We start from the raw sequence: 25,851 nt of genomic DNA, 5'->3' as shown, positions 1-25,851 counted from the left end.
TTTTTTTCAACAAACATTAAGCAGTGTTTATTTCAGTAAGATATCTTGTAAGTGCAACATACACAAATGAAAGACTCTGTTAACTAGAAATGATACAGTGGTAGTCTGGCCTAAAGAGTCATTTGCTTAAGGTCTGATTATTTCTGCTTTTTCCTGACAGACTATAGTGAAATTATATATTATTATGCATTTATTTTTATGCAAGTTATCACAAAGACAAAGAAAACAATTCATCAATAATAATGTCTGAACTGCCTTGAAGGTTAACATTTTTGTTAATCAGATTTACTGTTTGCAGCCATAGGTTTTGTATTCCTCAGTAAATGCATTAAACTGAGCACAACCATAACTGTTTCTAGATTTTTCACATTCCGTATCTTGTGGCTTCTTTTCCACCCAGGTGTTTGATTCCAACAGGTACTGCATGCTACAAAGACAGAAAAAAGACAATGTAATTCAGTCTGTTTAAAACGGTATTTTTATTGATAAGAGTGTTTTTACTTACTTTCCATCTGCATCTTTAGTGGACCCATCTTTGCCCATAATCAGATACTGTCTTCCTAGGTCTAACCACCCCTTGCACTGAAGCCTTTTGGCAAACACTCGAACACTGCCGGCCATTACGTGGAGGTCTCCATCTGGTAGACAAATAATTACCATCATAATTACAAAAATGTACACAAAGAATTTAAAAGCCTGTTCTTTAACCTCCACTGTCAGTGTTGGTTTGTTACTTACGAAATTTGAGGGTCTCAATGATTCTAGTTTTGTACAGCTCAAAGTTGCTCCTATGAGAAACTTCCGTGACTTCCAAAATGTAAGCTGGAATACAAACAAACATTTAAAAATCTGAATCATATATGAACCCTAGCCTGTTATGCATCAAGGGCCAAACCTGCCACGATACATAACAGGCAATAAAAGGATAATTATTTATGAGAAATTAAATATATCGGGAAATACATTGTCAAAAAAACAAAATATGGTACCTGTATTAAAATGCAGAATTAATTCATTAATATTTGCGATTATTATTTGTAAAAAGCATAATTATTTAATCATTTATATAATCATTTTATACTACTCTGTTGCAAGAAATCTTGATTTTTTTTTATTTTTCAACCTTACCCATGACAGTCAGTAGGCACTGTTTGCAGAGTTATACACAATGTCATTGTTCTGCAGATGAGTTGCTGTACAGGCTAACCAGTTAGATGTGATGAGCTTTACTAACAGCTTAAACAGTTTTATGATGGATTGTAGCACAGACAACATAAAATAATTAAAAACTGTACTAATTACATTGGATGAACACATGTATTCAAATTCTAATGAAGGATTTTGTGATAAACTGACATAATAAAATAATTATAAACATATTATTTAACTTACCATGTTTGTCATGGTTTAATTTGAAGTAGCACATTATTAAACATTTATTTGACAGGTTTTTGTTTATTTATTGGATTGTGACTCTCAATAGTACAATAGACAATAAACAGTTCTTTCTACAAATGCAGCACATCATCAGTTTTTTGAAGTTGTTTGCCAACTATATTTCTGTAGTATAATAAAGTCTTGTAGTCTACTGACCATAATCCACTCTGGGGAAGAAGCATGCGTGATCTACACGAATTTTCTTTGCGATTCTTTTGCCTTGTTTTGATTTGAAGGTATCTTGTACTGTATGACAGGGTCCTAAAGAAAGCATAAAGAGTCATTTTTGATGCATAAATTAAACAAACATATTTAACAGAAGTTAGTATGGCTCCAAATGACTTTTCTTTCTCAAAGTTGGGGGTACAAAACAGAAAAACAGGCAAAGATGTGGTGATAATGTGAATCTATGGATTCACATGTAAAAAAGCGTTTGTGGACTTGAGTCTGTACATGTGCTGTCTGATCATTTTCAGCTCAGGTTGGCTGTCCATAAATTGTAATGAAAATGCTTGCAAAAATCTACAGCTAAATTCATTAGAAAGAGCAAAACATTTAGTCTGCAATCAGTGTTTGGGTACAGAATACAATTTTTTGTTTGTTAAATAAAGTCCACATTCATTAGTCATATAATACAAACTTGAAAAAGTGAACAATTATAGGTTGAAAGGGTGATTATATATAAAAATATAATTATACCTTCAACTATTCCTCATTTGCTCCAGTTACAACCACAAATGTTTATGTATTTTACATAGGATTTGTGAACACAAAGTAGCACATAACTGTGAGGTTAAAAAAAAGATAAAAAATGTTCAAATTCTCTTAGAAATAAATATATAAAACTGTATATTTTTATGTATTTTTATTTATTCCCCTTTATGTCAATATTGCAGAAAAATCCCATGCATCCAATTGCATCAACTGTATAAATAAAGAGAGCCCACATGTGGGTAATTTAATCATAAGATAAATTCAGCTGTTTTGTGAACACCTCAGAGATTAGCCCACATTAGTAGACCAGCAGCCTTATAAAAAACGAAATATAAAACAATATCCCAAGGTTTAAACTTCTCACAAAGGACTGTTCAATCCATCATCTGGAAATAGAACGAGTATGGCACATCCAAACACCAATAAGAGATGGCTGTTCACCTAAGATGACAGGTCAAAGGATGAGAGCATTAACAGAGAAGTGGTCAAGATGCCCACATTAACTCTGGAGGGGTTGTGGAGATGCAAAGAGGATTGGGTGGTGGACGAAGGTGGAGACCTCAGCGGCCCGATCCCCGGATGCTTAGGCTGGCTCTAAGGACGTGGAATATCACCTCGCTGGGGGTGAAGGAGCCTGAGCTTGTGCAGGAGGTCGAGAGATATCGACTAGAAATAGTCGGGCTCGCCTCCAAGCACAGCGTGGGCTCTGGAAACCATCTCCTTGAGAGGGGTTGGACTCTCTTCTACTCTGGAGTGGCCCACGGGGAGAGGCGGCGGGCTGGTGTGGGTTTGCTTGTTGCCCCCCAGCTCAGCCGTCTTGTGTTGGGGTTTACCCCAGTGGATGAGAGGGTCGTATCCCTGCGCCTTCGGGTTGGGGAGAGGTCTCTGACTATCATTTCAGCCTACGGGCCGAGTGGTAGTGCAGAGTACCCGGCCTTCTTGGTGTCCCTGTCGGGGGTGCTGGATAGTGCCCCTCCCGGGGACTCCATTATTCTGCTGGGGGACTTTCAACGCCCACGTGGGGAACGACAGTGACGCCTGGGGAGGCGTGATCGGGAGGAATAGCCTCCCCGACCTGAATCCGAGTGGTGTTTTGTTATTGGACTTCTGTGCTAGTCACGGATTGTCCATAACAAACACCATGTTCAAACATAAGGATGTCCATCAGTGCACTTGGCACCAGGACACCCTAGGCAGGAGGTCAATGATCGACTTTGTGGTCGTATCATCAGACCTTCGGCCGCATGTTTTGGACACTCGGGTGAAGAGAGGGGCTGAGCTGTCTACTGATCACCACCCGGTGGTGAGTTGGATCCGCTGGAGGAGGAGAAAGCCGGACAGACTTGGCAGGCCCAAGCGCATAGTGAGGGTCTGCTGGGAACACCTGGCGGAGCCCTCGGCCAGGGATGTATTCAACTCCCACCTCCGGGAGAGCTTCGACCAGATTCCGGGGGATGTTGGAGACATAGAGTCCGAGTGGACCATGTTCTCCACATCTATTGTCGATGCTGCTGCCCGTAGCTGCGGCCGCAAGGTCTGCGATGCCTGTCGCGGCGGCAATCCCCGTACCCGGTGGTGGACACCGGCAGTAAGGGATGCTGTCAAGCTGAAGAAGGAGTCCTATCGGCTGTGGTTGGCTTGTGGGACTCGTGAGGCGGCTGACGGGTACCGTGAGGCCAAGCGTGCCGCGGCCCGGGCTGTGGCAGAGGCAAAAACTCGGGCCTTGCAGGAGTTCGGTGAGGCCATGAAGAAGGACTACCGGTTGGCCCCGAAGCAATTCTGGCAAACCGACCGGCGCCTCAGGAGGGGGAAGCAGTGCTTCGCCAACACTGTTTATAGTGGGGGTGGGAGACTGCTGACCTCGACTGAGAACATTATCGGGCAGTGGAAGGAGTACATCGAGGATCTCCTCAATCCTGCCATCACGCATTCCGTGGTGGAAACAGAGGCTGGGGACTCGGGGTTGGACTCTTTCATCACCCAGGCTGAAGTCACCGAGGTGGTTAAAAAGCTCCGCGGTAGCAAGGCTTCGGGGGTGGATGAGATCCGCCCTGAGTACCTCAAGTCTCTGGATGTTGTAGGGCTGCCATGGTTGACACGCCTCTTCAACATTGCGTGGCGGTCAGGGACAGTGCCTCTGGACTGGCAGACTGGGGTGGTGGTCCCCCTTCATAAGAAGGGGGGACCGGAGGGTGTGTTCCAACTACAGGTGGATCACACTCCTCAGCCTCCCTGGTAAGGCCTACGCCAGGGTATTGGAGAGGAGAGTCCGGCCGATAGTCGAACCTCGGCTTCAGGAGGAGCAGTGTGGTTTTCGTCCCGGCCGTGGAACACTGGACCAGCTCTATACCCTCTACAGGGTGCTCGAGGGTTCATGGGAGTTTGCCCAACCGGTTCACATGTGTTTTATGGACCTGGAGAAAGCATTCAACTGTGTCCCTCGTGATGCCCTGTGGGGGGTGCTCCAGGAGTATGGAATCTGGGGCCCTTTATTAGGACGTAGTCCTGCTGGGCCCCTCTAGCCAAGACCTACAGCATGCGCTGTGGCGGTTCGCAGCCATGTGTGAAGCAGCTGAGATGAGGATCAGCTCCTCCAAGTCCGAGGCCATGGTTCTCAACCGGAAAAGGGTGGCTTGTCCTCTTCAGGTTGGAAGGGAGTTCCTGCCTCAAGTGGAGGAGTTTAAGTATCTCGGGGTCTTGTTCACGAGTGAGGGAAGAATGGAGCGGGAGATCGACAGACGGATCGGTGCGGCTGCCACAGTAATGGGGGCACTGTGCCGGTCCATTGTGGTGAAGAGAGAGCTGAGCCGAAAAGCAAAGCTCTCAATTTACCGGTCGGTCTACGTTCCTACCCTCACCTATGGCCATGAACTTTGGGTCTTGACCGAAAGAACGAGATCCCGGATACAAGCGGCTGAAATGAGCTTCCTCCGTAGGGTGGCCGGGCACTCCCTTAGAAATAGGGTGAGGAGCTCGGCCATCCGGGAGGGGCTCGGAGTAGAGCCGCTGCTCCTCCACATCGAGAGGAGCCAGTTGAGGTGGCTCGGGCATCTATACCGGATGCCTCCTGGACGCCTTCCTCGGGAGGTGTTCCAGGCACGTCCCACTGGGAGGAGGCCCAGGGGACGGCCCAGGACACGCTGGAAGGACTATGTCTCTCGGCTGGCCTGGGAACGCCTTGGGCTCCCCCTGGAGGAGCTGGAGGAGGTGTCTGGAGAGAGGGACGTCTGGGTGTCTCGGCTGAGTCTGCTGCCCCCGCGACCGGGTCCCGGATAAGCGGAAAATGACGACGACGACGGGTTGTGGAGATCCACAGCTCAGGTGGGAGAAACTGATGATGGGACAAGAATTAGTTGTGCACTCCACAAATCTGGCATTTATGGAGGAAGAAAGCCAATGTTGAGAGAGAGCTATACGAAGGCCTGTATGCAGATTACCACAAGTTATGTAGGTGACACAGTAAACCCGTGGAAGAAGGCCAAATGCTCTGTGTAGGGGAAACTAATACTGAACACACCATCCCCACCATGAAATGTGGTGGTGACAACATCATGCTGCCCATCCAGGTTTCATTTCTTTTCTGTGGAGACAAGAATGCTGGTCAGAGTTGATCGGAAGATAGATTAAGATGTTACAAAAAGGCTTATAACTGGGCCAGAGGTTCACCTGCCAGCAGGATAACAGCCCTAAACATTCAGCCCATTCTACAGTGCAGTGGTTTAGATCAATCTTCATTTGGTGGCATGGCCCAGTCAAAGACCAGTATTAAATCCTACTGAGAGTTTTTTGCAAGATATGTAACTTACTGTTCACAGATACTCTCCATCCTGTCTTACTGAGTGTAAACTAATTTGCAAAGTAGACTGGGAAATGTGGTTCTAGAACATATTGGCTTTGGCCGGTATTAATAGAAATGTACGGCACATTTTTCAGATTTTTTTTTTTGTTGTCAAAATGTTTAAATTATTTAGCGTTTTCCTTGCATTTTATAATTGTGCAGTACTTTGTGTTGGTCAATCACATAAAAATTAAAATAAAATACATTATGTCTGTGTTTTTAAAATGGGAAAAAAGTAAAATGAGTATGAATACTGTCAGACACTAAGTATACATTTTTTGGTATGGAGTGCCTACTTTCTGCACACTGGCAAACATCTTCTGAACACAGTTGGGAGACCAACTTGCTTCTTCGTGGGGGCGAGTAGAACACAGTGCATTTTACATCTGCAAAGAGAATAGTTCCTCATAAATTTGACATGGAGGACATTAAGCGAGAGGTAATTGAAATTAAAAAAGAATAATATACTTGGTTCATAGTAATCATAGAATTCAGCTGGAGCAGGTTGTAAAAGGCCAACTAGTACTGTCTGATTAGCACTGAAACTCACACATTCTTCGGTCTCAAACAGCTGGAGACAGAGAGGAAAAAAGTGTTATATTGGACATACAAAATACCCTAATCTTAACTTGAATTTAGCCTTACCTCATTAAAGTATAACAGCACTCTTCCAGGGGATATCTCATAATGGTTAATGTATTGCTCAGGTGGCTGTTTTAGCTGAGATGGAAACAAACATTGAATCATCTCAGAAACCACAAGACAAGACATTTCTTGGGGGTAACCTATTGGATGTAATTTTTTTTTGTCTTGGCAATAAATAAAAATTTAAATACATAATATAAAACAACAATAAATGGTTTGGAAACTTAGTTTTCTACCAGGCTTGATAAATTAGTAAACAATCAGATAAACCAGTCAAACTGGTTTGAACTCTGAATTACTTTGAACACATTTGATTTGACATCTCTTTGGAAAATCTTGTGATTGAGTTTTGAAAAAATCTGAGGAATTATGGAATCAATTGTATTAACTGAGACATTGGTTTCTGACGTTTCCTCTAATTGCTAAATTTTACCATAAATTAGTGATGAATCCTGATTATGTTGTCTTATCCACATCAGTGTTCTTCAAAATATTGGCATTATCCAGCGGATTTGTATAGTTTAGCACTGTTTATTAACATTGAAGAGGTTCACATACACTTAAAAAAGAGAAGGCATCGGAGCTTAAAACAATTATTAAGAAATGTCTGCTAGATCCACATATAAAATAGTCTTTTACACTTTCAGAAGATGAGATTTAAAGAGGTAATAAAGAGAACAACAAACCCTTTCCAGGTCTTCGACTTCCACCTCAAATCCACTAAGTAATGTGATGTCTGCGATGCCCATTCCAGTGAGAGGGCTGTTTGGTCTATAACTATGTAGAGGAAAAACAAAGAAATTCCTCAAATTTTGCTGTCTTACCTTTTCTGTGAAAACCTTTTTGCCCCCTTACAGAATATTTTAGTTTTTTCTTTCTTCTAACACTTAAATATGTAATATCAACAAACAAATGTTAACATCAAAGACAACCAGAGTAAATACAAATGTAGTTTTCAAATGATTATTTAACTTATTAAAGGTAAAAAAAAAAAGCCGTCATCATCAACAAGGCCCAATTTGTGAATACATAATTGTCACCCTGTCCACCCATCCATTCTTTGTCTATACCCGCTTATCCTTGCAAAGTCGCATGGGAGGATTGTGCCTATTTCCAGCAGTCACTGGTAGAGAGGCGGTGGAGCACCCTGGTAAAATGGTACCCATGGTGAAAATAGCTGATGATGAAAAAAATTGTAAGCTCGGTCTCACATTTGCTAAAAAAAACATCTTGATCCCCAAGACTTCTGAGAAAATATTTTGTGGACTAGTCAAAGTCCAGATTTAAATATGATCCAGCTGCCGTGGCATGTTCTCTAAACAGGGTATTATTTTTTTAAACCTTCCAATATGACTGTACTAAAATGTTTTGGCCCAGAAAATTGGGACAAATGTCCTCCACGTCGATGTAAAAGACTTATTGCTAGCAGTTGCAAACGTTTAATTGCACTTGTTGCCACCAAGAGTTTAGAGGACAATTACTTTGGTTACCAAGGCTGGTTTGAAAAGCTTTTTTCCCTGATAAATAAATTCATCTTTTAAAAACTGCTTTTTGTATTTACTAGAGTTTTGTGATGATTCAAAACATTTGAGTGTGACGAAAAAACAATTTGTAAGAAGTCAAATACATTTTCAAAGGACAGCATGTATAGTGGATTGTCAACTAACCTGACACAGACAGTATAAGTAACAATGTTGTCTGAATATAGGTCATTTTCAACATCTCTCCTGCTTCGTGTGAGAGCATCAAAACGCTCAATCGCCGACCGTGCTACACGTGTCTGCTTTTCCACAGTAGCATCATAATCATCGTAGTACTCATAATTATCTATGATCTTTGCTGCAAACACAGAGGTGGCTGTAAGTATTCAGTTTTATTGATGTCTGTGTTTTTTTATTGTTGTTAAAAAGCTTACCGGTGTACATCACTTTCCCCTCCACTTTGACACTGATATTAAGTTTGGAACAATCATCTTCAGGGTCCAACAGATGATAAGCCTTTACAGTCTGCAAAATAGGACGAGATTTACTGTAAATTTCAGGTGTCAGTCTTAAAATAGAGGAGAAATGAAAGCAGCTCACTTTCAGCTTGATATCTCCTTGTCCTTTCAGCTCTATGGTGATGTTTTTCCCAGTAAGTTTCTGACAAAAAAGGTTAAAAGAAAAGAACAATTACTTCAGGAGGACATGTTTTCTCATTATTAGTAGTGCACACACGCTCTTCATTACCTGCAGGTCTGTTTCCACTATCTCGTTATTGTTTTTCAGTTCAAGCTTAATGATTTCAATCTTTCCTGGGACTGTAAACTCTGCTGTTACATCTGTGACAGAACTAACACTCTTTGTTAGCTCATATTCTGACAGGGCTTCCAGTGCCATGATGGTGTCCTGGCCAGAAAGAAAACCAGAAGCATGTCTAGCATTTTCTGATTATTACTAAATATTGTATTAAACTAACAAAATTAGGAAAAAAGAGACAGTCTCCTAGAAAAGAGGATAGTTTAGATTTAAGTTGCTGTAATCAGTTAGACATTGCAATTACCTGAGATGATCGTTGGCCCCCAAAATAGTTTTCTTGACTGACCAACCAGCAGGCTGTACGGTTTGCCCACTCGCTGTCACCATTTTTCACTGCAGCTAGGAGAGCATAGGATGTGGTCTCAATTGTGATGGCTGTGGTCGTGGTGCTATTTGTCCACAGGTAGCAATTATTCTCGTCTAATAACAATGTGGAAGAAAAAAACAACAACAACAAATGAATAACATTTTCGCTGCATACCAGGAAGTACTCTGCAGTGAATACTTGTTTGATATGAACTTTTCATGCGAAATTTGTATCCTCCTGGCTCATGGGCACCCGAGTATGTTATAAAATGGGGCAGGAAATTTTGGAAAATACTGAGCCCTCCATCACCGAACCATAAATGAGGACTCCAGATATGAACCATTAGCTCTGGCACTCCATCTCTCATATGGTTTGTTAGTAGCTTGTGGATCTAGAATACTCTAAAATTGTGGTGGAGAGTTTTAATCTCCGAAAAAAAAAAAAAAAAAGAAATATCCTGTATTAGTTAATGCTAATTAATAAGACAATATGAAAGATTTACAGTCAGAGTTTGTTCCAAAAAGACCTTGCTTGTGTTCCTGTGTCACTGTTACCAATTAGTTACAGGTATGAGCAACCTACAGCCTTTACCTGCAATGGCATGAAATTCTTTCTAATATATTTTATCAGATTTATGGTAAGTGAGAGAGATGCAGGACTGTTATAACACTTGAAAAGCTGTGCAGGTGGAAAATTGTCTGACTGCAGAAATAACACTGAGGTGAAGTGACTGTTATTTCAAAATCAGACGGTGGTGTATAAGTGAGTTGGACCTAACCAACTCAGAGGTGAAGGAGGGTGGGACTTAACCTCAGCAATTATTTATAATAATACATTTTTGGTTGGTTGTTAAAAAAAAACTTTAATAAAATTAAAAAAGACTCTTTGGGTCAAAAAGTGGAGGAGCAAAAACACAAGTAGACTCTCCCACTTGGGCAAATCTCTATGGTGTGGTCTAAAAACAAATTAATTTAAAGTTGTTGCAAAATCTGTTAAACAAAACCAAATTTGTTCTGAGCTGTAATGACAATGTAGAAAATTAGTAAGGTCTTATTTTAACTATTGGATCAATATAAATACATGTTTATCATGCCTCTTTCTTGATTGTATACAGTTGAAAACCGTCAAAACATACATTGTATGTAAGGACATATAACCTTTTTCTAATGCTGTCTGACATCAATTCAATACAATTTAGCAGTTTTAGCTTAGTGAGGATCCAATTATTTGCATTTCCAGAATAATGAGAAATGTTTTTTTCTTTATTCATATTTAGATGTTTCTATACACTGCCCTAATATTTGTTAGCATTACCTTTTAAACTGCATGACTTGGGTTGAACATTAAGTGAAGCCGTTGCCAAGTTTCTCACTATAGCTTACTGAAATGTTGGTCCATTCCTTCAGACAGAACTGGTCAGGTTTTTAGGTTGCCTTGCTCACACACATTTTCAGCTCTGACTACTAATATCAGAGTTTTGTGATGGACACTCTTTGCTATCCCACAGCCTCTTTGTAACTAATTTGTCTTCAGGTTTAGTGTCATTGCCCATTTGGAAGATCTATTTCTCCCCAAGCTTTAACTTCCTGGTTTATGCCTTGAGATGTTGCTGCAGTATTTTAGCATAATGTCCTTTCCTTGTGACATCTGTAATCTGGCTTCTTCTCTCCGAGTGGCCATTTAGCCCAAACTGGTAACGGGCTTGTTTCACTTCAGCCAGAATCTTCACAAGGTCTTTTGATTTTGTTTTGGTAAGCACATTTTTCACAAAAACACGTTCACTTCTGGGACATAGAATATGTCTTTTTCCTGAACAATATATTGACTGGACATTCCTTTCAGTAATAAAAATATACTGTGTCTTATCTCTCTTTTCTCCTATTCTGACCTAAAACAGGAAAAGTTTAGTCTGATCCCATGTCAGAATATGAAAAAAAAATTGTTTCTTTTCACATCTTGTTTTAGCCTCACATTTGTTGTCGCTATCCAAAAAAACGCACGATAGATTTTATATCAAACAATGAATCTGAGGCAATCAGTTTGATTGGACATGCCTGTTGTCACCATTGATTGAAGTTTATTCCATGCATTTACTCGATCCTCCCCCAGTAGCTGGGAAACTGATAGGCAATAAGCTGTAATAGCCACCGCATAGGTATGGCTCAGCTCTTCAAGTTGTGACTGGAGATACGTTGTTGCCCTTAATATGCTTGTCTCCTGTTAGAAAGTAAACAGGCGGTTAATTTCTTTTTTCAAAAATGTTACTGACAAATGCAAATTAAAAAAATTAAAGTGAAGCAATAACCACAAGTATCGAACGCCAGTATATTAACAAAGCATGCAATGTGTCTTAAATTCAAGTATGCCAAAATTTTAATTATTTCTTATTTGATAAAAATCAGTAAAGATCCAGTCAAGCAAAACAGACAAACCTGTAATAGGTCAAAAAACAAGATTTAAAGTATGATCTATTTTAAATTTGAGAATAATTTTGATTATAATCAAGAGATCTCCAAAAAGTAGTCTTTGAGCCAAAACATTAGGACAGAAAATTGCTTTGGATTAATACAGTAACTGCTAAAAAGTACTAATGCTGGAAACAAATCAACACAAATCCAGCAAAGCAATCAGTGAAAATCTCACCACTTCATTTTGCATTTCAGATGTAAGAAATTGATGGGACCGGTTCAATGCAAGAGTGATGAAGGCAGTCATGGATGCATATTGGTCTTTTCCTCTCTACATAGAACAATGACAGAGCTTTCACATAACTTGTTTTTTATTTAATTGTTTAAGTTTTGTCATATACTTGCACACTCCAAAAGAGCTTACCAGGACGCCTCTGTGTAACATAGGATTAGGGTCTCTGAAGGAGCCATCATTCTGCTGTACTGACAGCAAGTAACTGACCGGGTGGTTTATCTCTTCTTCTGGTACAACTTTGACACGTCGACCGAGCTCTCCAGAACCAGCTGTTTGACGCTCCGCAATCATTGACAGAATCTTTACTACAAGAGCAGTCACCCTTTGGGAAAAGAGTAACAAGTGGCTCTCAAAATCTTAGACACCCTTGTTAAAATTCCAGGTTTTGGAGACCTAAAAAACTGAGACCCTGATGAATAGTTTCAGACTTCTCCCTTTATGGCATTTATCCTGTACAAGAAGGTGCATTGGAAAACAGATTTTCTTCTAAAGAAAACGTCCATGCCTGGCTAAAATCTTCTGGGAGCAGTTGTTAAGGTCTGTGGTTTCTTTCTTCTAATAGAACTTGAGTTTATGTCAGAGTAGATAAAACTGTGAGTAGGCCCAATATCTGTCCATTTTTACCCAATACCTTCAAGATAGAACGCTGAAGTTAAAGATGGAAATTTTAAATGTAGTCTTCGGATTTGCCTTTACAGAGTATGGAAAATAATCTGACAGAAAATCTGCAGGATCTCTTAAAAAGGTCTGTACACATGACCTTTTACAAATACATCTCTCTCTCTCTTTTGAATACATGAGATGTATTCAAAATAGTACTAGTGACTAATCTGACTAATCTGGAGAATTTTTGCAAGGCCCAGAGGGCTAGCATTAACAAGTAAAGATGCACAAGGCTGATGGGAACTATTTAAGAAGATTGAATCCTGAAACTTAAGCGAAAGGGACTTCAACAAAATATTAGTTCAAGGTTGTGCACACCATGTTATTACAGATTTTGTATTTTCTTTTTTTTAAAGATTAAATGATTAGGTTTATTTTCAGTTGAATTCACAGGATATATATTACACTAGAAATGAAAAAAAGCTTGAAAGTTATTTATCATAGTCAAAAAATTTGTAATTTTCATATACATGGAAAGGGTTTAGGATAATTACTCACCAGTTACTTGATGACACATCCCTCCATGCTCCGTAGGATCCATTGGGTTTCTTATATGATAAAATCTTCATATAGCCTGAAAATGATTTGACCATATAAGTAGCACATAAGTAAGTAAAGCCATTGAACCCTTTATGTTTATTGGAAAGCCTGATGAAGATGTGTAAAACAAAAAACCTTAAAACAAACTTGCATTTCATTCCAGTAAATTCCTTTCAGTGGTGCCACCATCAAAAATGGCAGCCCCAACAATTACGATAACATAAATGTAAGCCTAACATTTTTTATTTATACCTTACAGTTTTAGGTTAGACTGTCTATGGCCATTTAATATTTAATCCCTGACCTCTGACCTCCAGTTGCCCTGAAGTGTAAAAATGAGATAACAGCGGGACCTATTTGCCTCAGCTGGTCTTCAAAGTGGCTTGGACTAATGAGCCTGCTATTCAATTGTGGCAGATGTCTTCATCTTCATAGAAGTTGCTAAAGGAAAGTAGCTTGTCTATTGTGTCCCATATTTACAGTCAGAGCCATAATTAAAAAAGAAATAATACCAATAAAATGGTGGAATTGTGTCAAACAAGGTTGGTCAAGGACCTCTTTTTGTGTCCACACACGGAGAACAACAATAAGGGAGGTACACCACTGCAATAAAGGACACCTTTATTTCAAAGTTTTAAGAAGGTGGAAAGAGCTTCAATAAAGAATATTAAATAATTAAAACAAACTTATTAGTAATATTTCCAAGTTTAACTAGTTCATTTACGTAAACATCCTGGTCCTTCCTAGTTAGACGATATTTTACTAATGTGTTTTTTATCATTTCCAGAAGTGATGTTTGTGATTGCTATATAATTTTATTGAATTGGATATTGTGTGATTGGGTTAAATTAGACTTTGAGAATTGTCACAGAAATGTAAAGGTTCAATATTTGAACACCTCTTTAGTATGTATGGGGTCCCATCCATACAGTGCCTTGCCAAAGTATTCATACCCCAGAGGTACCATTGTTCTCACTTTGCCCATCCTGTAGATTTAAAGTGACAGCCATGTATCAGTAGGTTTGGAGTTGTGCTATATGTTCTATTTTTGGGGGTTGGAATGAACAGTGCCCTGGGGGATCCACAGCTCAAGTGGTGGAATCTGTCAACAGGAAAGCTATTATTTGTGTACTAAACACATCTGACCTTATTAGAAGACCATCAAGATTGTTGAATCGTTGAAGTCTGTTTGCAGGTGTGCATTAATTTATGTAAGGAACACAACAAACATATGGAACAGGGTGTTCTGTATGGGACCAAAACTAAACGTTTTTGCCTACATGCTTTATACTATGTGTGCAGAGAAACTAAAACCCTTGACACACGATATTCACAATAAAAGATTGTGGTTGTAGTATCAATGTACAGGGAGTTTTTTTTAGCAGGAAAGGGAAGCTGGTCACAGTTGATAGGAAGATGTATGGAGCTAAATACAGGCCAAGAAGAAACAGGCTGCAAATTACTTGAGACAGACAGACAATAGTGGGCCAGATGTTCACCTTCCAGCAGGAAAATTCCCCTAAACATATAGCCATGGTCACAGTAAAATGGTTTAGATCAACGTATATTCATGTGTTACTATTACCTAATCGTAGTGAAAACCCAGCTCCATGTGAAAATATGAGGACAAAATTAATACTTTTACAAGGCACAGTAGGTATTCTACACATACAAGTAAATGTAATTAGTTTTTCCAGTGACATTATATTTCCTTTTTAATGTATTGTAGATTTTGTTAATAGAAGATTTAACATTTTGAAAAATACAAAAACAGATGCAATAGGGCAGTTTCATCACAAACAGAGATATCAGGTGTAGAGTTTTCCTACCATGTTCAATTTTATCAAGAGCGTCATCTCGGGCGCCAGAATCCAGGTAAAACCACTGGCCACCCAAGTCAAGGTAGCGGATGGCTAAGGTTGTCGGTGCTAGTTTTCGCATCGTCTGTTCCAAGCACCCTGTAGGTAGTTCGATAAGTTTTAAAACTTTTTCTGGGGAAAGAAGATTCTTTGCAAATGAACCACCAAATCCATTCCCTGTGAATGAGAGTGGTGAAAGATTCAGATGTATGTTATTTCTGAGCAGAGTTCTGTGTCCAAGCAGAACAGCAACCCACCTTCCATTGAAACAAATATATTGGTACTGGCCTCGGGGACTGTGTCATCTGGCAATGTCCCATCAAGATATATTGTATGTGAACTCCGTCCTATTTTGTCAGAGAGGTTTACTTCAGAATGAAAACGTTTACAACAGCCAAGCAAGAATCACTAAGGAATAACAAAAACTCACCATCTAAATTAACCAGATTAGTTTTCTCCTCTCGCCTTAATGCTCCCTCAGTCTTCAACCAAATTGGGCAGAGAAAAAGATTTCTATCAGTGTGTATCACTGGCATCATTGTCTTGTGTTCTATGATACCACAAATTATTGTTGAACAAAACTCTCAGCCTCTTACTTGTACTTTTAAGACTTTCTCCAATGCATCTATTCCCATCTCCCTTTCAACATCAAAGAGACGTATTTTAATAGGTAATGAACGAGCTACCATGGGGACAACTGAAAAGGAAACAAACTGAGAAGAGTGGTTCTTTACAGTTATTTCCCTGTAGGAAAGGGCGGTGGCGGAAGCAGGGGAGCAAATTCCTTCGGTTTGTTCCATATGTACAGCCACCTGTACAAATCCAAAGGTTAAAACATAGCAATTTGAATTTCTTTCAGAATATTTTGAATAAACAGTTAATGCTTTCCAAGACATTTTTTCTCTACATTTTATTTACCCGTAACTCTCGCTCATCATGGTTGTAGATAACGGGTGCAATAGACAGTTGCTCAAACCTTTTCACGGAGTAAGGTAGCCTCAGAGACACAAATGACTTCTTAAAAGCTCTGATCTCATGTGGCTTAACTACACACAGACCTGAAAGGAATAGGCCAAAGGTAAGAGTTATTTTTGGCAATTATTAAAAGATTATTCTCAAGCAACGTTTTCCTCTTATATTCTGTACTCTTACCTGTTTCTGGAGATAAAGTGACAACTTGAATCTCCCATGTGGTGATAGAGTCAGGGAGCATTAAATAGTGCCTAAAAGGTTTTCAATAGAATGTATTTTAAAACACATTTGTAACACTGGTTTGACAAATGTTTTATACTTTTTTTTAATATAATATCATTTACGTTTAGTTTGCACTGAACAAAGAGCAAAACTGACCATTTTGGCAATATTAGCTTCTTACCATTTTTTGTCATTTACCAAATAATCTTTGAATTCAAAGCTTGGGGGGAAAAATCGTCTAATATACTGAGCGTTAGTCTCAAAAAAAAACTCTTCAATGTCAGCTGTTGTTGCAGCTAAAAGTAAAAAAAAGGTACATTAGTTGTATCAACCATTTAAATTGTATTTGAGCATTGTCACTTCCTGTCATTCAAAACGGTGCTAATTTGTATCAACTTACTCCTTCCAAGTCCACTCTGAGCATCCTCGAGCATCTTTTTTTGTCTCAGTTTCTCTGCTGCAAGGCAGCACTTTAGGAAAGCATCCGCACATGCCTGATTTCCTTTCACTAGACGGACCCGGTTTGATCTTGTCTTGCATGTATTTTCTCTCATTGGGATGTGAGAAAATGCATGAATACAACATTTTTGCAGTTCAGCTTCTTCAAACTCTAGCTCTGGAAGAGAAAAAAAAAAACATGATTTATTATATTGTTACTTTAGGTATTATTTTATCAAGGTCAAAAAATGCTGGGACGGAAATCTTACTCAATTTCATCTTTTCTTTATTAAGGTCCACTGAACGTCTTGACCTTACATTTTTTGATTTACATCCAAAATCTGCACGTGAGTTAAAGAAAATTCGTGAGTTAAAGAAAATTCAATAAAGAAAATATGAATGAAAAATTGTACTCATACAAATTATTCAATACGTTTGAAGTGAGGCATTGCTAAAAGATTAGTTAAACAAAATATATCTGATGAGGGACAGACAGCAGAGGGAACTTCAACCATTGGTATGTAACCAGACAGGGATAGACAACGGTAGGACATTCCAAGTTGCTGACTGGATTTGCATGATGAAATGCATGTGACCTTACCTTTAATGCCCCCCTGTCTCTCAACACACATATATGTATACATATATATATGTCTGTGTGTGTGTGTGCATATGTCTATATTGAACTCAATTCAATTCAATTTTCTTTATATAGCCCCAATTAACAACACGTCATCTCAAGGCACTTTACAAAGTCAATTCAGTCTAATCATGCAGTATATAAGTATGTCAGTCAGTCATTTTCTACTGCTTCTTCCAAAGTGGGTCGTGGGGAAGCTGGTGCCTATCTCCAGCAGTCTATGGGCTGGAGGCGGGGTAGACCCTGGACTGGTCGCCAGCCAATTGCAGGGCAACACACAAACAGGACAAACAACAATGCACACACTCATTCACACCTAAGAGCACTGTAGAAAGACCAATTAACCTAACACTCATTTTTTTGGACATAAGTAGGTATATAAGTATATATAAAATAGCAAGTATTGAAATTCATTGACTTAGAGTATTCAGAGTCACAAGTTTAGATTGCGAGAAACAACATATAAAATATCACTTAATGAATGAAATTATTTTCTTTTACACCTTTCCTCCACTCGGTCTTGGCCTGAGAAGCAAAAGCAAGGCCAGCATCCACGAGCACTGCTGCTGTGTCAGATCCTCCACTGTATGCACAGCCAAGGTCATATGAGGTCATGGTCGAAAATATCTGCAAAAACAAGTGAAGCATTTTGAATTTCTGTTTCTAATATTTCCGATGATGTAGGAAACAAAACAAAAAAAAGCATGTCTGCAGTGTATTACCTGTTTGGCTGTAAGTTTATTATCAGCTTTGAGACCATAGAAAGCCTTATCCACAGCTAGCAAAGCCACTTTAGCTTCTTGCTTGTGTAAATCTATTTCCAGTTCAGTTGGTTTTCCTGGCGTAGGCTGTCCTTTATGTTTGACCTAAAGTGAGGTAAAGATATTAAAGATATCTTCTCAGTAGTAGTTTGCATTCATCCTAAAAATCTAACGTGAAATATATTTGTAACACTTACATACATATAAAGTTCTCATATAAAGTTAAATTGCAGTTTTAAGTTTGTGAACTTCCAACAACTTTCTGTCAGCCATAATTTTAACAATAATATAATTTCTCAATAGTCCAGCCTGAAGAAAAAAGCAAATGCACAGAAGTGGAGTGACCTGAGGTTAAGCTCTGTTTGTTTAGCTGTGTTACTGGACTCTCTTATCTGTTGTGATTACTCACCGTGACCTTTAATTTGCATTCATCCCTGACATCGACCCACACAGAGTCAGCTATGATGTCACCTGTTTTGCTGTAATAGTAACCAACCAGGCGGAAAGATGGAACCATATCAGCTGTTATCAGCAGATTTTCACGAGTTATTGTACCCATGTGAAGCGAATGTGTTGTTATTATCATCCCACGGTTCAAAACCTACAAAACATGCAATCAAAAATAGTAGTCATCACCAAATGTTTCTCCAATATGTTAAAATACAGTTATTTTGAAAACAGTTGAAACCAGATGTTTTAATTCATTGTATAAAAATACACATAACCTTTCACTGTTTGAATGGGCAGGAAGTTTGGCCCATTCTTCCTGACAGAACTCATGGAACTCAGTCAGGTTTGTTGGCTGCCTTGCTCCCATGCACTTTTTCAGCTGTATTTTCTAAGGGCCTGAGATCAGGAATTTGTGAAAGGCACTCAAAAATATTAGCTAGTTGTCCTTAAGCCACGTTGTAACTAATTTGGTGGAATGTGTAAGGTCATTGTCCATTTGTAACCTTCATTGGCATTCAAGCTTCAGTTTTGTTGCTCATCCCTTGGAATGTGGCTTCAATGTTTCCATAAAAAATTTTTTTCCCATGATACCATCTACACGGTAAGGTTAAAATTAACTACTATTTTCATACCACTGTGAGCTCCTCAAAAGTGTTAATACATTTTCGCAAAAGTTAACAATCAGTTAATTGTATGCAGTCAGTTTTCACTGATTTTAGCTGTTTAAAATAAGTAAATTGAAAATGTTCAGTGAGATAAAATGCTACGGTAGAAGATAGCAGTCTACAGTTTGACATTAGACAGTTTGGTTCTGCTTATCTGCTGAACATCTGTGTTTATATGCAGACTTACCCTGGTTAAACCTGCTGAACGTGAGTCTGCCAGGGTCATTTTTAAGCAATACCTAGACCTGAAAAGTGTAGGAATATACTATTTTTGAAGCTTTTTACTCAGTTGAAGAGAGAATGCTGTTCCTGAGAATCTTGCTGGATTTCTTTTGACTTTTGCCATGTGACGTCACACAAGTATTAAACTCACATTTTTTTAAAGCATACTTCTCTGTTGTAGTGGCCTTACTATTTTTTCAGAGTAATTTTACAGAGAGTTGTAGGATTTAAACTCAGAAGTTTATTTTAGGCAAATCCTACAACTCTCTGCATGTCAAAGTGCCTCTGTTCTGGATTAAGTGTAGTGCATGTAAACACACGTCATGATCGGATTATTTACATTTGCGCCCATATGAACAGAAATTTCGGATTCATTTATTTGAATCCAATCATGAAATTTTGTTCATGTCAACATAGTAACTGATTGTTTAAAGGCATAGTAATCTCAGTGTACTTTGAAAAAAGTAATTTATTATTACTTTTTTTTTTTAAGTCTTGCCCCCTTTTGTTTTTTTGTTTTTTTTTAAAGAGTAATGATGTTATTAATCCTAAGTGAACTAAAACAGAAAAACTTTAGTCTGATTTGCTGTCATATACAGAGAAAATTGGTTACACGTAGATCTACACGTAAATCTACTTTATGTCAAAATCTGATTTCAACTGCATATACATTTCTTACCATGTAATAAATGTATCCATTAGTTGGTCCATTGATAGTGGTAAATGTTACACGAAGGAATTCATCCACCTGGTAAACCTTGTGGGTAATTCCTATGTAAAGATAACTTCCACTGGGTGATGAAGCAGATATTAAAGTTTTTCTGCGTTGAAGACCATCTGCTGAAACCTGCAAGTGACAGAGGCTAAAACTGTGGGAACTTAACTACAATAAATGTTATACTACATATAGCTGAGTTTGTAAATACTAACATCAACTGTAATTGGAGAGGTAGAAACAACATTAAAGACAGAAAACACTTCCCCGTCCTGATTAGTGGTTCCTTGCCAAAAGTCCACTTTGGATGCGGTTGCAGAAATATTTACTGGCACACCAACTGCTGGTGTCCCGTCAGGGTGACGAACAACAGCCTACAACAGAAAGGTCTTTTAGAATGATCATAAGGGATCAAAGGAAAAAAACTGAACGATCATAAGAGGAATGTAATTAAAGTTGTACCCTTTTTTTTCTCTCTGACTTACCACCACATCTAGTGGAACTTTAGGAAGAAAATGTGAACGAGTTCGAGAAAGATCTATGCTGTATTTATGGGTAATGATGGGAAGGTAAATTTCTCCCTGTTGCACTTCACCATCTAGATAAATAAATACACACAGCAATATTACTTTTTTAAAGCAGTTGCACTAATGTACAGACTGATATTTCCAGTATATCAACAGGATGAACATGTATCAGAGAAAAGCGTAACAGATTCACTTAATGCATTAACGAGTCTTGAAAAAGAGAAAGTACTCCCAACACCAATTCCAAGTTTTGTATATTGCATATTAAAAAAAAGCTCGGGGTCTAAACATTCCTGCCAAGGAGTCTTAGGTTAAGGATGATCCAGGTAGTTGCTGAGAGCAACTCTGAGCGAGGACGGGACAAAAACTTAGTAAGGAGGTGTGGTTGACCCCATTACTAGGTGTGATGCTGTCTTCTATGAGCTGAGATTGGTTGTTACAAAAAAACTAAAATAAAACAAAAATCATTGAATTTAGACTGTATTAAGAAATGTGTAAGTCATGATGACAAAACTCAGCTAAATTAAATGAATTGTCACACAGCATGTTTGAGCCTTATGTGCTAGTCGTTTTCCCACTTCATCTATTTGAAATTAATGTGGACACTCAGCTGTCAGTATTTTACTGTGATTTTTTTCTTGTATAAAGTAGTTTGATTTGGCTAACAACCAAAAGAAATGTGAGGAAAAAAAAGGTGGAGAAAACCGAAACTGGACAAAGGAACAGGGCCTGCTGTTGGCAGGTCATAAAGAAGAATAAAGCAGTGTTGAAGGGTGAATTTTGTCCCCGGATCACGGTGCGAACAAAGAGGCAGACTTGCCAGCGCATTGCCGAGCAAATCAATGTGCTGGTGTGTGCCCGGAATGTGAGAAGTGCTGGTACCTGCTGCAAATGAAGTGAGAAAGGAGACTGGAGCACACAAGTGAGCTTCTCCACAGACAGGTGGGTGTAGATGACCATTTAGGCTTTGTCTGCTGACATTATCATTGTCAATACAGTAAACACTTATTCACCTCATTTACATTTTCCTTCTATGTATATAGTGTTTAGATTATTGCACTTTAGCTTGTCTAGAGTCTACATTTGTTTCTATACTTTTTTCCAACCTTTTCCAATTTGTTCAAAAAGTCTATTTCTTTTAATTTTTTTATCCTTCTTAAAATTACCTTACCAGAAGAGCACCTATAACCTGTCCTGCTGCTGAAACCTGTACCCATAGGGGGAATTTAAAGTTTATCTTATCTCTATATTAACAATTCTATGATTATTATAGAAATTTATGTGCTCATTTACTCAACTATTTAGGGGGTGGAATCCCATGTTCTTCATTTGCTATACTTTAGTTCATTCAGGTTTATTAGATTCTGGTGCTCAGATGTTTCTTCCTTCTGGATTCCAATGTTAGATGTTTATTTGTACTTACTGTTTTCTCCCTGTTCATGTTATTTTTGTAGTCTCATTGTTTTCTTGTATCGGTTCACTTAGATCTTTTCTATTACCTCCCAGCATTCCCTGCTCATTGTGTTAATTAGTCACTCTCCCTCAGTTGCCTTCAGTCTCCCTTCCACCAGCTGCTTCTGATTTTATTCTGATTAGCTCCCCTGGTTCATTGGTCTAGTAAACTCTCTAGATGTCATTGCTCTCTGCTGGTTTATCTTGTTAACCAACCTGTTTGCTACCTGGCTTATACCTGCTCCATGTCTGCTGCCATGCCTCTGTTCTTTGAGCTGGCCTGTAAGTTCCCATTCTTAATCATTAAATATTCAACTAACCATCAGGCTCCTGAACTCCTGACTGCAATTTGGTCCAGTAAAACCCACTCCAACTATGACAGTAGTGGCATTTTCAAGAATAAGACCCAACTAATGACTCTCACTCTGAGACCCTGGCTGCAGTAATTGATTATACAATGTCTTTGAGACATTGAACATTAAATGAACTTGGCCAAGCTAAACTGAGTTAAAATTATTTCTTGAAATTATTCCTTCATCGCAAATGAAAATGATTACCGTACATTTCCTCCCCTTCTTTACTTACACAATAATAGGACTGATAAGACATTTGGAACCAGGGAGAGGAGTGTAAGAAGTAGGAAACTGAGTGTGCTTTTACTTTGAATGTTGGTGACAAATACTCCCACATAAAGCTGAGATCCACTTTTCTGCAAGTCAGAGAGGGTTTGGTTCAGCTGTTTCCAATCAATATCATTAAAGTGAAGAGTGGCTGTAGCTCTTCCATTCACAACCTGAAAAAAATATAAATTTTTATTATGCCAAATCTTGAATGTACTAAACAACAAATTGTAAATAGATAAGTTGTTTCTTCACCGAACCAGTCAGCCTCAGGCCACTGAGAATGTGAGGTGCTAGACCTTTTTTCACACCAAACTGGCAGTGATAAGCGCCCTTGACTTTTTCACCATAGGAATACCTAGAAAACATAGCACAAAGTGTCTGTACATGTACAAAATGCAACATAAGTACCAAAGACATGCTATTAAAGGCCTACCATTCAAAGTGCTAAATTATTCATACACCTGGCAGATTTAGGTATAAAGTAATGTTTATTTTATTTACATGTTTCTTTTAACTGGAAGTAATGTTAATCTTTTGCAGTGGCCCAGCCAGAGTCCCGACTTGAATCTGAGAGAGAATCTCTGGAGGGATAAGAAAACATTTTGAGCTCCATCTAAGGTCACTTTGAAGGCCTTTTAAAAATGGTAAATGATCTGCACTTGTACAGGGCTTTACCAAGTCTCCAGAGACCTCAAGGCACTTTACACTACAATCAATCACACAATGACACACTCACAGTGGTAAGCTACATTGTAGCCACAGCTGGCCTGGGGCAAGTGAGGCTGCCATACAATTGGCACCACCGGGCCATCTGACCACCATAAGCAGGCAAGGAGGGTGAAGTGTCTTGCCCAAGGACCCAACAACTGAGACAGACAGAGCGGGGGTTCGAACGAGCTTACGGATGAACCCTTACCATTGCTGCCTCCGTGACCCCAAGTTTGCCCCAAGCTCCTTTGACCAAAATGATCAAAGGAGTGGTCAGAAGGGTGAAATGTGGGCGAAAGGTCAGATTCTGTGTGCTGTGGTCACTATGTTATTGATAAAAAAACTTTTTTTTCAAAGATAACTTACAAGAAAAACACTTAAACATAATTAACACTTACATTGCTGAAATTGTGAAGTCAAACTGTTCATCATTCAACAAAATGTAACGCCGTTCTGTTTCAATGGTCACTTCAAAACTTGGTAAAACTATAACATAGAGCAAAACAATAATAGATCAGAGGGTTTTTCTTTGTTTCATACATATTTGTTTTATATATTTGTGCATTTCAACAAAAAACTAAATGTCGCAAATCAGATTTGTCTTACCAAACTTTTTGACTTTAAACTCTCGCACAGCAGCGTTTGCTTCATCATCTTCATAGTGTGCCGTGATCTTGAAAATGCCCATTCTATATGAAGAAAACATCTTCTAATTACCTCCGTTGGTTGTGTTTCCATGTTAGTTACAAGATATTACAAATATTAATACAAATATGAATATGTAATATAAACATACTCAGATATACTTGGTATTGGGAAACGGCCTTGGTAAATCCCACCCTCTGCTGTCCTCAGAGTCTTCATTATTTTGCTTCCAGCAGCATTCTATTTCAGGCAAAAGCCATGATTTTGAGCATGAAAAACTTATTGTGGAATTTATTTTGAGCTTTGAAGAGAGCCAAATAAATCTACTCACAAACACTGATATGCAGACAGTTTCCTCATGTGGCCTAAACATGTGATTAAGAGTGAAAATCCTGTAGTTCACTAAAAATAAAAGACAAAAACGAAAATGCTGAACTTTTTGACACTACAATATTAATTTTTATTCAAAGTAGTTAACATCATTTTTACCTTGCTGTGTTGGGTTGTACACTGGCTGATCAGTCTGTATGAAGATATATCCCCTGTGGTTTGAGACCAGGACATTTGTTATTTTCCTAGTTCTTTCACCTTGGACCTCTGCCACAAGTTTGAGGTAGGGGGGTGCTTTTATATTTCTTCTTTTGATTTCTAACCATGTGTTTCTGTTTATCTGTAAACATGCAAAGAAACACATTTGGTAAATACAAGTTCTTTTGTTTCCAGAATGTATATTGAACACAAGGAATTGTTCATACCGTTAGTTCAACTGTTTTGATTTCCCCTTCTGTTGTACAACGTGTAGTTTCCCTTGCAGACACAAGTGTCCCAAAAGACCCTTCCAGGTATACATCAACAAATTTGTTGAGATATTGACCTCCCATCTGTACAAACACTTTCTCCTTGACACCCAGGTGAAACACATTGGGGGCTGAGATGAAGAATCTGTGCACAAATCGATGTTTAGATTTTGTTTTATCCCTTAATGGCATCCATTGCATTACATGCATGCTGACAAACAATTGCATTAGCAGCAAATAGCATTTTTTTAATATATTATTTATTAGGTTATAGACAATATGTTATGGAAAAAAGTATTTGGAATGGCTATTAATTTAAAGGGTGCTAAAATGTTACTCAATCGTGTTCACATTAATGGCAAACAGTTGTTAGATATTGCATAAAAATAGATAATTATTACTTAATTTACCTTGTGCCCAATGTGTCCTTCAAAGCTGAGATCAGGAGAAGCACAAAAACAAGACAAAACTTCATTTTGCTGCTTCTGCTACTCTGCCTGCTCTGACACAAGCTTTGGAATAAATGCGGTTTTATACCCCCCCACCCAACTCCCCCCTTTTTATTTCTCAATCACTGGCTCTGGCATTGCTCTCAATTTAGTTTTCACTGCTTAGACAACTTTGACATGTCTTCTGATGAAAAACACTCCTCTAGATAAATCTATCTATTTTTGTAACTACTAGCAGGCTGTAATTTGGAATTAATTTAAGAAACATGTTATATAAATGAGAAGATAAAGTGGACATTGCCAATACCTTGCCACATGGTTATTATTCCTCACTTCATTGAGTTGATATTCATTTTAAAGAGAAGTACAAAACAGGTTTAACATATATTGCAGTAGACGGAGAGGTGGGATTTTCACAGCTTAGCTTTTCAATGGTTTATATCAGTGTTTGGCTCAAAGAGGGGAAAGTGTTTACTTAGGTTTCACAATGTGTAACCCTTCTCTCACTGGTTATTGCCAAATTTTCCCCAGATCATGTGATTTACCAGAAATCAAGGGATAT

General features: G+C 38.7%; 1 protein-coding gene across 1 annotated transcript; it reads right to left on the bottom strand.

Moving 5' to 3' along the window:
• c4b (complement 4B (Chido blood group)) lies at nt 1–25,347 on the bottom strand. Its single transcript, XM_047361546.1, has 41 exons — nt 25,251–25,347; nt 24,799–24,985; nt 24,533–24,713; nt 24,375–24,445; nt 24,195–24,283; nt 24,005–24,087; nt 23,797–23,884; nt 22,943–23,045; nt 22,728–22,860; nt 20,574–20,686; nt 20,304–20,462; nt 20,053–20,220; nt 18,446–18,637; nt 17,998–18,141; nt 17,779–17,902; nt 16,905–16,976; nt 16,598–16,813; nt 16,379–16,493; nt 16,156–16,226; nt 15,922–16,061; nt 15,600–15,815; nt 15,434–15,485; nt 15,261–15,350; nt 14,974–15,180; nt 13,103–13,178; nt 12,071–12,263; nt 11,882–11,977; nt 11,293–11,455; nt 9,176–9,351; nt 8,863–9,021; nt 8,716–8,775; nt 8,550–8,640; nt 8,302–8,473; nt 7,321–7,411; nt 6,635–6,709; nt 6,458–6,560; nt 6,286–6,375; nt 1,594–1,698; nt 739–822; nt 506–638; nt 1–427 (listed from the first exon to the last, which is right to left on the bottom strand). The coding sequence occupies exons 1-41, from the start codon at nt 25,313–25,315 to the stop codon at nt 286–288; spliced, it is 5,088 nt and encodes a 1,695-aa protein (XP_047217502.1). The 5' UTR covers nt 25,316–25,347; the 3' UTR covers nt 1–285.
• Between the last annotated feature and the right edge of the window lie 504 nt (nt 25,348–25,851).

The sequence above is a fragment of the Girardinichthys multiradiatus genome, chromosome 3 (assembly GCF_021462225.1).
Source record: "Girardinichthys multiradiatus isolate DD_20200921_A chromosome 3, DD_fGirMul_XY1, whole genome shotgun sequence".
Lineage (NCBI taxonomy): Eukaryota > Metazoa > Chordata > Actinopteri > Cyprinodontiformes > Goodeidae > Girardinichthys > Girardinichthys multiradiatus.
The sequence above is the reverse complement of the archived record's forward strand: the minus strand, read 5'-3'. Positions and strand labels throughout refer to the sequence as shown.

Bases quoted from the DNA above. Each gene is read 5' to 3' on its own strand.
- c4b (XM_047361546.1), bottom strand. From the start codon at position 25,315: ATGAAGTTTTGTCTTGTTTTTGTGCTTCTCCTGATCTCAGCTTTGAAG. The intron at 18,638-20,052 runs GTAAGAAATGTA...CATGTTTTGTAG, and splicing joins ATGGATACATTTATTACATG to GTTTTGAACCGTGGGATGAT. The intron at 11,456-11,881 runs GTGAGATTTTCA...ACTTTCTAACAG, and splicing joins CTGAAATGCAAAATGAAGTG to GAGACAAGCATATTAAGGGC.